General features: G+C 39.2%; 1 protein-coding gene across 3 annotated transcripts in view; it reads right to left on the reverse strand.

Moving 5' to 3' along the window:
• USP13 (ubiquitin specific peptidase 13) overlaps positions 1–13,654 on the reverse strand; it is an 86,719-nt gene that overhangs the window by 14,761 nt on the left and 58,304 nt on the right. For all 3 annotated transcript variants that reach the window (XM_072996232.2, XM_072996231.2, XM_072996230.2), the window contains exons 9-12: positions 12,578–12,649; positions 9,033–9,126; positions 4,283–4,408; positions 750–903 (exon numbers count right to left, since the gene is read on the reverse strand). In XM_072996232.2, the coding sequence (XP_072852333.2) occupies positions 750–903; positions 4,283–4,408; positions 9,033–9,126; positions 12,578–12,649 (446 nt within the window). The remainder of the gene's footprint in view (positions 1–749; positions 904–4,282; positions 4,409–9,032; positions 9,127–12,577; positions 12,650–13,654) is intronic.

Raw genomic sequence — 13,654 nt, forward strand, 5'->3', positions numbered from 1 at the left:
GAATTCTTAATTTTTAACAACAACAAAAAAGGAAAACAAACTTAGCAACAACAAAAAAGTGACGTTTGCAAAGTATACTCCTCATCTGCAGTAGAGTCTGGTTTTCTAGCTTTCCCACAGAGGTTTGCCCACCAGGATGGATATAAATAAATGATTTTTTTTTTAAATCATCACAGTTTAAATCACGATTTAAATTTTAAAAAGGATTTTTTTACATTTAAATAATTTTAAAATCCTCTCTTTTTTTTCATTTAAATTGTGATTTAAATCAAATCCATCCTGTTACCCACCACTATCACCACCCCTCTTCCTCTGCAATGGATAGGGACAAAGGAATGTTGAGTGAAGTCAAGATGGCTCAACAGGCACACAACAGAAAAGTTTCACTCAGACTCCACTGACATGTCATATGTATTCTATATCCATCAATCTGGACCCAGAATTCAGGAATGCTCAGGAGAGATGTTCAGATCCTTTGGTTTTTAAAAGGATGGATTCACACATGCTTGTTCATCATTTGAAGACTGGTGACTGGATTATGTGAACTGGTTCCACTGAACACAGAATTTCAGGATGCACTGCATAAAATGCCAAGTTCTATCAGAACTGCCAGTTATTGTAAATCTTCCTTAAACATGCATAATACAGTACATGCAAACTATGATGATGCTGAAGTTAACATGTGTGTTGACTAAGAGTTTCATCTGAAACTTTGTTGGAATTACATGCCTATTATGATATTAACCCACCTTTGTTTGCTGCAGCCTCCATCGCCACAGGCAACTGCATGAGATAGTCAACTCTCTCTGTGTATCGAACTTTCCTGGACTGGCAGCACTGTGTGCGCTCTTCCACCAAAAACCGGAAGACATCACTGGGATTTTCTGAACCAATGTGGTTCCTCTGAAGAGAAACATCAGACTCAGCTACTCAGGCAATCATGGCGAAATGGTAAGCCTTGACAGAAATGGAAAATGTTTAGGGGTTTTGGATTACGCCTACCAAAACCCCACAGCCAGCTTTGTCACTGTCCATGTTGGTTGCGAATCTCTGTGAGCTGCAGTTGATGTCAACAACAACAACAACAACTGATTCCCATCCCGAGGCTTCAAGCCATTTGGGAAGACAAGAGGACATAACGCTTCACCCCAGTTTTTAGGAAAGTTTATGATACCACCAAATCATAAGGAAGAGGGTTTCATTAGTATGTTAAAAGCACTGTGCATGTAAGAAAGCCAGCTCAACACCACAACAGTAAATAGCATAATTGTCCACACAGATACTGACACTCTGAAACTCATATCAAAGTATTTATGTAAAAAACCTTTCATACTTAGAAAAAGTGTAAGGGCAGTTTCTCAGACTCCCCTGGGAAGAACCTGTTTCTCATCCTTTTTTGCTTTATATTTGATGCCTTCCAAGGTAGCAGTTAGTACTCATCAGCAATGACTGAGGGGTTCTTCCCCATTAAATCTACTCCAAAGTGTTCAATAAAGAAAAAAATGTATGTACTATCCAGTGGAAGCAAAGCACTTTAAAGTGTCATTGATTTCACTGAGAGTTATGCTGTGTTTAAATCTGCCTTACTGAAATCAATAAGTTTTATAGAAGCTTAGTATCAGCTGGAGTGTGTTCTGTGTTTACAGGATTTTTATGTGTTCATACTAGGCTGTGCAATTAGCCACTACACTTCCAATATGAGGAGCACTTCTCCCTACAATGTTATGTGAGAAAAGGACTCGCAGGAGTGTCATCTCCAGGGGGGGAAAAGAATCAGGAAGATATTCAAGAACATGAAAAAATCCATGTGGGTTTGAATTTTTAAGGTGCAAAATACTGGGTTTGAAAGGACATTCTAAAACCCGTGAATCTGTCTGTATGGAGAAAACACTGTGACAGCAAGGGCTGGCTTTTACCATCATCAACAGTTTTCAGTAATTAAAGGCTTCCCCCTCCCATCCTGGTTGCTCATGATGAAAGGGATTATACAGGAGCCATAGAACCTTTGGGGTGTGTGTGTGTGGAATAAAAAATGTATAATTTCAAAACAAATTGCTGCTGATTAAGATGTCATCAGCCTTACGCAGCATGATTTGGGCTGCTGTTTGTAAAAGCAACGTGGTACACAGAAGATTGTCCTATATATTTATTTTACAAAAATGTAAAATGGCTTTCTGCCTTGCTTTTTGAATGTTCCCTTGCACTAGGCAACTGGGCATCTGCATAGCACGTGCTGAGCCTACATACTGCCACAGCAGCAGGCAGCAGCTTCGGCACAGGACAGGGAAGGAGCAAACCCTGATGCGGGCCTAGGAGAAGGCCCACTTCTATCAGTACCTATTAGCCACCATCACTAAATAGGTAAGCTTTAGTATCAAGAGACAATATATCTCCAGATACAGTGGTGCCTCGCTTGACGAAGATAACCCGTTCCAGCAAAATCGCTGCAGAGCGAAATCCTCGTCAAGCGAAATAAAAAAGCCCATTGAAATGCACTGAAAACCGGTTCAATGCATTCCAAAGGGCTAAATACCTCAGCGTCCAGCGAAGATCCTCCATAGGGCGGCCATTTTCCATGCCTGTGCAGCGAAAAATTTCTTCCAGAACACAGCAGGGAGCCATTTTGAGCAGCCGGCGGCCATTTTGAAAACCCGACGATCAGCTGTTTTGATCATCGTAATGCAAGGAATTGGTTCCCGAAGCAGGGAACTGATCCTCGTAAAGCGATTTTTGCCCATTAAAACAATGTTTTGCGATCACAAAAGCGATCGCAAAAACTTCATCGTGAAGCGGATTCGTTGTCAAGCGGGGTAAGCGTTAAGCGGGGCACCACTGTATTAAGAACTAGGGGGAAAACAAAGGAGAGGGCTGTTATTTTATTCCCTACTTGTAACTTCTCCAGAGGCTGCCAAGTGTTGAAAATAAGATGCTAGCCAAGAGCTAGGAAACATTACACTGTTTGATTGTTGTAGGTTTTTCGGGCTCTTTGGCCGTGTTCTGGAGGTTTCTCTTCCGAACGTTTCACCAGTCTCTGTGGCCGGCATCTTCAGAGGATAGGAGTTAGAACTCTGTGTTCTGGAGTAGTGTGTGGGATAGTTGAAAACACACTACACCAGAACACAGAGTTCTAACTTCAGAGTTCTGAAGACGCCGACCACAGAGACTGGTGAAATGTTAGGAAGAGAAACTTCCAGAACATGGCCAAACAGCTTGAGAAACCTACAACAATCATTGGATCCCGGCCGTGAAAGCCTTCGAGAATACATTACACTTTTTACTTATAACTCCCAGAATCCCCCAGGCAATATGGTCAGTTTTTCAAGTTGTTACAACTGTGCTCTTGGTTAGGAAGTTCTGTTGTACTGACTACAACCCCAGAGGTGGGGCTGCTAATGAGCCTCCTTTAATGTTCAGGGCAACACTGAACTCCCCAACACTGAGCTCCCCAAATTCACCAGCCAACATAGCCAGAAGAATCTGATTTCTAGACCAACAAAAGTACTTTTTCCAAGCTCTGGGAGGGACTCATTTCAGCAAGACTGGGCTTGTGAAAATCAGCAACACTGGGACCAGCTAGAGAGTAAGATGGTTCAGTCTCTTCTCTGTAGAAACCTGGAATCTCAGTCTTTGAAATCCATGGCACGATGCTTGTCCGTGCTACACAAGCTACACATCACAGTTTGTAAAGCACATGCTATTTTACAATCAAGTGACACTGACACATTTGAATGATGGAAATGATTTTTGCAGTGTTGTGCACTGCTTCCATGAATGGGAAAATCTCATCACTCTTGCCATCAATGTTCTAGAAACAAGCTTTGTAAAAGAATGATTTCTCTCCTTCATCACTGTTCGAAATTCAGTTTAAGAGACATCTGCATTGATTTTCTTTAGATTTATTTCATGGCTGTTCCCTTAAGATTAAATATGATAAGGCACTGCACACTGCTTTCCAATTGATTTATTTAAAAGGAACTGCATTGATTTTAGCTAAATTAGTCACTGGAAACAAGCTCAGCTAAATCAGGAATGTTTTTCTGCTAAGAATGAAAGAGTAATCCTCATTTTTTCCTGTTGTTTCCCCTGCTTTCCAAATTTATATCACTATCTTGCTGGGGCAAGGACACAGCATCCTTGCTCATATAAATCTGCAAAGGCAATATATATACACCTAGGTACTTTATTTAAAAAAATACCTAAAACTAATATATAAGACTGGCACATTTTTGCTTGTTTTCTAATGTGGAAGGAGACGGACAAATAGCAGTAAACCTTTGCTCACCTCTATTAGGTTTATAAGATGTAAGAAAAACTCATGTGCATCTTGTTGCCGACTGGAGGAGAATTCTGGATGCCCTTTGCTTACAAAAGCTTTAAACATGCGAGGAGAAATTCCATTATGCTGAGGCTACAGAAGGAAGCAGAAAACAGTTTATTGCAGTAACCGTTTTCTTGTAATAAATGTTGCATTTAATATGACGGAAACCATATTGTGATCACGATCTTTTGTATAAAACCTGCAACATTTTCTCAGGAAACCTTGAAGACTGCTATTTCCATGTTATCAATTTTGAGGCAGTAGAGAAAGAGAAGGAAAAAGATCGATTTGAACAATCAGGGGATCCTTTATTAATAATAATAATAGTGTCTAATCAAATCAATTCTGACTTACAGCGACCTTGTTCAGGACTTTCTATTAGCAGTTTATATACTGTGTGTTGCTTTGCTCCATTCAGAACAGGGAAAATTAGAAATAATTTTTAAAAATTAAAATAAATTTAAACAATTTAAACAATTTTATTTAAAATTAAAAATAATTAAAAATAACAATGAAACAATCACCTAACTTACACAAAACTTTTTTCAACGCTTTAGCTGTCATGATTGATCCAAAAGAATAATCTAAATTATAGATGTACATAAGGACTGAGAACATGTACATGTGTGGCTTTGAATGGTTTTAAGAGCAAGAGTTGATCAATGTAAGGTGAGGCTTTCAAGGGTCATGAGCCTCAATAACCAAAAGACACTCTGTCGTTTGAGCTTCGAGACATCACTTTGTCAGACTCTGCTTTTTCAGGAGCCAATGTAACTCTGCAGACCAACTGTCTGAAGGGCAAGCAACAATAGAGAGTTATTGCCTTCATCCTGTGCTGATGGAGAGCATTTCTCAGAGCATCTGGGTGGCCACTGTAGTAAAATTAATGCAGAACTGGCTGAAAACTCAGTCTCATCCAATGCCAATCTTCTGTTGCTTTTCATTGTTGTTGTTATTTAGTCGTTTAGTCGTGTCCGACTCTTTGTGACCCCATGGACCAGAGCACGCAGAAGTTCTTTGGCACGGGAGAATGGCTATTATACAGGTTTAAGATGGTAGTGTGGATAAATCCAGTACTTCCTAGCCCTAACATCTTCTAAAGGACGACCTGTCTCATGTCCTTCTATCCTTTACCTGGGTACATTCAGGATGACAAGGGAGTTACAGCCTAACACTATTCTTTTTCCTGTTTGCACCAGCTCCCTCCGGATTTCCTGTACCAATCTCACTTTCCCACCTTGGGTTGGCAGCCCACTTTAATAAGGTTTGCTTTAAAGGAACATCCTCCACTCACCCAGATTATTTCCTGCACTGCACAAGCAGTTTTTAGCACACAGATTGTCGTGTGTATTTATACACAGAGAAAGGGAGAGTGAAAAAAAAATTCTGGGCATGCTTCCCTCATCAACAGTTGCAAAACAGTTTAGCTAAAAATACACTGGGCCAGATCATTAAATCTCTGCCATGAATGTTTTAGGCAGGAGGCACCCTATGACATCCATCCGGGTGAATTCCAAAACATGCAAGAAATTAGGAAACACAACAGTGCTTTACAAAGAGTATTAACAGACAAGATGCAATGTGTGTGTTTTCCACATTCAAAATGACAAGAATACACTTGTACAAATCTGCCCAAAAGTCCTTTACACCAGATGTGGTATTATTTGTCTGAAATAAAACTAGAGGGAAATACTGACACTAATCGTCACTACCATATTTTCCGCTCCATAAGACGCACCTTTCCATAAGACGCACCAATTTTTAGGAGAAGAAAACAGGAAAATATAATCTGTTTTCTTCGCTCCATAAGACGCACAGACTTTCCACCCCTCTGTTTTGTGGGCAAAAAAATGCGTCTTATGGTGCGAAAAATACGGTACGTTTCAGTTTCATAGAGACGGCATTAAAACTGAAAAGTGGTGATCCAGTGTGCTTTCGGCTGAAAACTGGATATGACTTCGAAGGATGATAAAGCAGGGCAGCTGTCTAGGTCTTCACACATACGGTTAGGCCTATTATAGGGTAACAGTCAAAATGCACTCACTTTCTCCACAACAGTTGGGCATGTCAAAACATTTCACATCTTCCTCTAGTCTGCTAAAGCCATCTGCTGTTCTCTGTAAACTGGGATATGCAATGCTACGTAGCCTTTTGAAAGGTCAGAGTGCACGGAAGCATAACATCTAATCAAGGAAATCTCATTATTAAAAAGAAATATTGCCTGTGACATTTTATCTTCAACCTCTGTTAAAGAAGGAACACATGAGTAGGTTAATCAACTAAACTTTAAGTTGAGCAATCCACCAGGGTCCGTTTTAGTCAGTTATGGCAATTTTATTTGGCTCAACCAAGCAATAAGAGAGATGGACCATGTCTTCTATAGTTTGTTTTGTAATCATCATCATCTCAGAACTTCTAGCTCTGCAATTCTAAGATGATTATTATAAAACAAACTTTATAGAATAGACAGTACATCTCTCTTAATACTTGGTTTAGCCAAATAAAATTTGCCGTAGCTGACTAAAACTCACTCTGGTGGATTGCTAAACTCAAAGTTTAATTGATTTACCTAGTGATTAGACTCCCAACCCAGCTATAAATAAACCCCTGTGTTTACCCCCAAGTAGTTCTTCCAGGAACAAAAATTCCTCTCTAGCTACTGCATCTCTAGTATCTATTACATGGTGACCATTCTGTTCCAAATATATCTCCATAAAGGGAGAATTTTACAAAGAAGGAAGAAATCTGTCAGGAGTTTCCACATTTCAGGGCAACAGCTGCAATAAAACTAACTGGACATAGGCTGAACTAAGCTGGATAGCACCATAGTAAGCCAAGCCCATAGAGTTGGGAGCCTTAAAAATCTTCACTTTTTCATTCCTCAACCAAGCATCTTAATGTCCTGCAGTGGTACTGCCAGAAAGCAACAAGATCTCTTTATTTTAAAACAAGGATAAATTTTAAAATGCTTAAGCCTCAATCAACTGGAGAAGTTAATAAAAATCCTGTACTGGGTCTCTTGTTATTGTTATTAATTAATTAATTAATTAGATTTAGGGACAGGTCTTAAATGCTCCAGCTTGTCTGGGTTCCAGGTACATTGCTGTGCCTGGGGCACTGAGCTGTTTTTTAGGTACATCTATACCAGGAGTTTTTAGTCTTGAACTGAGGATAAAATTACATGACACGGAAGATCTACCAGCAGACCTCCCATCTCAGACTCAAAACACCAGAATTCACAAGGACTGAAAACAAACTCGATCATGGCTTAGTAGGTTCAACAATTCTAGACAAACTGCTAAGTATGATTACTATGATAACATCAAACTTGGGACTATGTAATTTTCAACAAAAAATAACTAAGGTTCTGATTTAAGGCCATTTTACTGAAACTGTGTCAAGACAAGTGGAGCTCAGGAAAGGGGGCGGAACATGTGAGCCTAAGACTCATACCTGTTATACTAGACTGCTGGTGGACAAATTATGGTCCCCTAAATGTTACTGGATAATAATCTCATCAGCCTGAGCTGACATAGCCAATGAGCAGATTTAGTTCAATACTATGTGGAGGGTTGGAAATTGCCCACCTCTGCATTTAACAACATTTCAACATTGTATTTAAATAAAGCTGCTCGTTGTTTGTAAGATACACACAGCATCTTACAAACAACATGAGGCTTTACACACACACACACACCACAAACCATACATGAAGGAGGAACCTATATCAGTTTAAAACCAGATCATAACCCTACATCTGCACTCTTGAACTACAGCCTCAAATGTTCTTTGACTACAACTCTCAGAAGGTCCAACTCTCATAGAATCATTGATTTGGAAGGGATGTATAAGGCCATTGAGTCTAACCCCTTGCTCTATGCAGGAATCCAAATCTAAGTATATCTGGGCAGATGACTTACCAATGAGAGCAACCAATGGTAGGCCATCTGAAACTTGAAGTCTATTAATAACGTAGGCCCTAGGTTTGGGAACCACTGAAGTGGAATCACACAGAGGCCACGTTCAAAGGTCTTCACAGACACATTACTGCTGCTTTTTGAACTCAGATACAGTGGAATGGAATTATTATTATTATTATTATTATTATTATTATTATTATTATTATTATTATTATTATTATTATTATTATTATTATTATTATTATTATTATTATTATTATTATTATTATTATTATTATTATTATTGATTGATTTGATTTGATTTGATTTGTATCCCGCCCATCTGGTAGGCTCTACCACTCTAGGCAGAATACTTTTTAGTGAGGTGTACCCTGTGAAGACCTAAGGCAGAGAAGCCCTTGTCGGTTCTCTCTGACTCCACAAAGAAATTTACTAAGGAAATGCAAAATGCAATGGCAATAACTTTCCAAGAGACCACTGGCCAGCTGTTGCGCAGTTATGCAAAAGGTGCTAAATTTTGGTAGCAAATTGCTGGAAGATAAGAAATGTCCATAGGCATTATTACGTGCGGCACACTATGTCATGTGCCTGAAGACGCAACAAATAATGTCCATGGAGATTTCTTAATTTATGGCAATTTGCCACCAGAAGTTAAGCCTTTTACATAAGTGTGCAACAAGGCTTTGGCCATTGTGTTGTTGAAACATCCCAGCCACAATCCTTCACACCTGTTCCCTTTTCTCAAGTTGCCTCTTCTACCTAGTTCTCAAGGCTGCACATGCTGTGTCAATTACCTTGTGTTCTTCTTTCATCACCTGTTCAATGAGCTCAGATTTCATTGGCGGTTTAGAATACTGGCCTGAAAGGAGGCCATGTCCCAATTTAGCCCTGTAGTAGAGGGTGAAGGATAGGGAAAGAGGAAACAGAAAGCAGACAACATTACTTCCTACTATGTTTAAAGAAGAAAGAAATAGCAGAAAGTTGACAATAAGGTCAACTATTTCCTGTCTGTTCACGTGCATTGCAAACCCACAAAAGCGAGTGTTCTCTAGCACCACAACACTCCAATTAAGCTTAAAATATTGTGACATGCAATGTACAAAGGACAATAAGCATAAACAGTAGCTAGACTATTCTGAGCAAAATTTAGAGCACAGACACCTGAGCCCAGGTCCTCTAATCAACGTATACATCTTATTTTTAACTTACACATATTAATATGCCTAATATTTTATGAAATACTGTACCATTAATAAAACAAGAAGCAAGGCTTTTTATTGATCAAGAAGAGCAGCTGGTTAATTTCAACAGCACTTTGCAAGCTCAGCTCTCTAGTAACAAGTGATTCATCTCTCCCTCTGGCAATCTACTCTATGGGGAGGAAAAGGGGTGACACGCAGAGAGAAACGGAGGCCCTGCTCATTTCTGGCTATGAACAAGCCACTACCGGAGTGCAATCTTCAACAGAAAGAAAGTTTCTCAATGCTCTTTCAGATACTTCCAAGAAAACCACCTTGCAACCATCTCACTATACATAATTATTTGTATTATACAACAAAATATGTACAGGGGAAATGGGTGCATTTGCTTTTACTTAGCAACTGCCAAGTACAGTGGTGCCTCGCATAACGTTTGCTTCGTTTAACGTTTTTTTCGCTTAACGTTTATTTTTTCAGAGTCAGATTGTGCTTCGTATAACGTTTTTCCCTATGGGCGATTTTCGCATAGCGTTTTTGGGACCATGCTTCGCTTAACGTTTTTTGTTTTAGGTCCCCTGCTTCACTTAACGATGTTTTTTTTTTCAATTAAAAAAGTGTCTTAGAAGGGTCAAAAACGGTTCTAAATGCTTGGATTCGTTAGAGGACCCCTTAAGACATGTGCAAACCTGATTTGGCTTTGATCTGACTTTTCGTTAATTTTTTGTGAATTTTTGTTTTTTGGCCCATAGGAACCAATGGACCTGTCAAAATCTGACAGCTCCATGCTTTCCTATGGGGGAGAAAACAATTTACAAAAAATTAACGAAAGTTCAGATCAAAGCCAAATCAGGTTTGCACACAACTTAGGGGGTCCTCTAACGAACCCAAGAATTTAGAACAGTTGCTGAGTCTTCATTAATTTTTTGTGAATTTTTTCTTCCCCCATAGGAAATAATGGAGCTGTCAGATTTTGACAGCTGTCAAAAGTTGGGGGGAAAAAATTCACCATTAATTAACGAAAAGTCAGATCAAAGCCAAATTAACGTTTGCATCCGTTTTAGAGGGTGCAGAAGCTAATCCAAGCATTTAAAACCATTTTTGACCCTTTTATGACACACTTAATTTTGCAAAAATTGACTTCGCAAAGCCATTGAAACATATTGAGTCAGCTACAATACATTCCAATGGAGGATACATTGTATCGTTTAACGATGTTTCCTATGGGTTTTTTCGCTTAAGGACAGCAATCCGTGCCTATTGGAACGGATTAACCGGTTTCCAATGCATCTCTATGGGAAATGGTGTTTCGCATAAAGTTTTTTTCGCATAAGGTTTTTTTTTGGAACCAATTAAAAACGTTATGCGAGGCACCACTGTACCACACCTGAGCAACAGACTATCCTATCAGAAGCACAACAGGGCAAACCTGTTGCTTGTTGCTGTTGTTTCTAAATTCTCAGGAAGCAGTTCCTGGGACGCCAAAAAGCAACTCCCCAGTGACCAGACTGGAGTAAAACACTTTAGATATCTTTCTTCCTACCTCCCATGGAAACTTCTATACAGCCGAAGAACCTTGAACTGACATATATTAAAAGTAACACAAACCACCTAAGCTCAGGAGAAAAGCATAAGATAGGTGAAAAAATTTAATTATGCCTACATACCCTCCCACTAAGACCAAAAGCAACATGTCTCTGCATACTAAACTGTTGGGGAAAAACTTATTTTTCCCAGATGTTGCTTGTGGCTTTTGAATATACATTAGGTTGGCTATCATGGCAAACTCAATAGGTCCTTTATCTGATGCCCAAGGGTCCGTTAATACATAGCACTTTTGATCTGTGGAGCCAAAGATGTGCTGAAATCTGTTCTAAATCCTCCATGTTTAAAAAACCTTAATAGCCCCTTATCTCTTTGTCTTTTTGCATCCTTGTTATTTTATCTTGGTTTTCTATTCTCCAAGTGTGATCTGCATCACACCTTCACTCTGTGACATTTTAGCTATCCATCTTCACAAGACAAACTTTTTTTTTCACTGATACTTTCATCAGGATAAATTTCAACTTGTGAGTCAGTCGTCATTGACAGAAATACAATCCAATTCAGGTTTATTACTTCGATGATCGGCCCTGGCAATGTACAGTAATCAGATCACAGATAAAAACAGACATTCTTGAACTCAGTTGGTTATATCAAAACACGAATAAAATCAAAATACTTAGATCGCATAAGAATGACAGATGCTCAATTTAGCAAATGCTCAATTCCATTTACAGTGGTGCCTCGACTTACGAACTTAATCCATTAGAGAATGGTGTTCGTAGGTCGAAATGCTCGTACGTCGAAGCACCATTTCCCATTGAAATGCATGGGAACGGGATTAATCCATTCCAGCATTTAAAAAAAACCAAAAAAATAATATAAAGCACATGGAAAGCCCCATCGGAAGGTGCTGGGGCTTTAGAAACAACAACCACCAAAAATTAATAGAGCAAGCCCCGAAGGCTGGAAAAAACAAAACAAAAACAAAAACCCAAAAATAAACATCGAGAAATCCCCACGCTGGGACTGCAAAAAACAACAACACAGCACCCCCTCAGCCGAAACCCACCCTGCAAAACCCACCCAGAAGTTTCTAAAAGTTCCCTGACCCATGCTTTAACCGTTCGGGTGAAAGAGCTACAAAAAAGCAGCCTCTTCACCACCAACGGTTTGAATTTCCCAGCCTTTTTCCCCTGCCTTTTTTTGTTCTTACATCGAAGCTCTGCTCACAAGTCGAAGCAAAATTTTGTGAGCGGAGCTGTTCGTAAGTCGAAATGTTTGTAGGTAGGGGCGTTCATAAGTCGAGGCAGCACTGTATATGATGAATTACATGATAGTTCACCTTTAAAATGAAAGATTATCACAGAAGACAGATCTGTTTTGAGTATCTGGCACTACAAATTTTGCCAGCAAACGAATCTGAAAAGGAACTTTCTCACTGAATCAGAAGTTAATTGACTGACTTCCCCTATATAAAGGATACAATCAACTTTTTCTGCATGCACTGCAAGGACTAAAACCAAAGTAAACGACGTGGGAGACAAATTCATTGAGAGAAACCCAACACAAACTTATTTTAACACAAACTATCCACTTACATTTGTGTGTTGAAATCTTGTGTTGGGTCCAGAGGGGAGTAGTCAAATATTCTCGGAAGGTTTCCCACATACCTGTCCAGGGAAAACAGTGGGAGAGGGAGAAGAAATAATCAAAGATTACAGATTGCTTCACATTGGAAACTTTCGTTGTTGTGGAAGACATCTTGGAATACACCTTTGCAAGACCTGAGCTGGGCTGTTAACAACAAGACCTTTTGAAAGTCATTAATTCATATGGTTGTCACAAGTCAGAAGCAACTTAGCAGCAATTAACAAGGAAATGAAACCAGCAGTTAATCTGTAGTCAGATAAACTAGTAAATATGAGAACGGGAAGGGATAAAATAAATATTTAATATTTAATCACTCTCATCAAGAGATTCTCATGGGATTCACACTGTAGCACTCGGCAATTTCTATGTATTCACTCACTAAAAAGATGGCTGGCACAAGCTTGAGGAGGAAAAAAAATCCCTGGAAAGCAGAGCAGTTAAAAAAAACTTGAACCAGTGCTTCTTGTCATTTCATATTATTCATTTAGGTGTACACCTAAAAAACCAAAAAACTGACAACACAAGGAAACTTTGCTAACAAATAGAAATGCTTATCAGGGAGTCCCAATTACTGTACCGTATTTTTCTGTGTATAAGACACCCCATATATAAGATGCCCACCACTTTTCTAACCCAAAATTAAGAAATCTAAGTGGGGCTTAGCAAGTGTAGGGGGAAAGGGATCAAAGCCCTGCGGGATCGCTTTGATCCCTGCTTTCCTTTCCACTTGTTTTTGTTCTTTCCTCAGCTTACTTCCGTGTATAAGACGACCCTCAATTTTTATTCTAAAGATTTTAGACAAAAGTATGGTCTTATACATGGAGAAATATTATAACTGCAGCACCCTATTGAGCATAAATCCAGTAACAGACTGGAGTTTGACACCGCATAATGTATGAACCACCTCTTGGTAGTAACTTTTCTAAGAAAGAAAAACATCTAAATACTGCTTGTCATTGGAAAGTTCAGAACTCAGACGACGCTTTGGCCTCTTCTCCCAGTCACGCACTTGAACATTTATATCA

The sequence above is a fragment of the Pogona vitticeps genome, chromosome 3 (genome assembly GCF_051106095.1).
Source record: "Pogona vitticeps strain Pit_001003342236 chromosome 3, PviZW2.1, whole genome shotgun sequence".
NCBI classification, from domain to species: domain Eukaryota; kingdom Metazoa; phylum Chordata; class Lepidosauria; order Squamata; family Agamidae; genus Pogona; species Pogona vitticeps.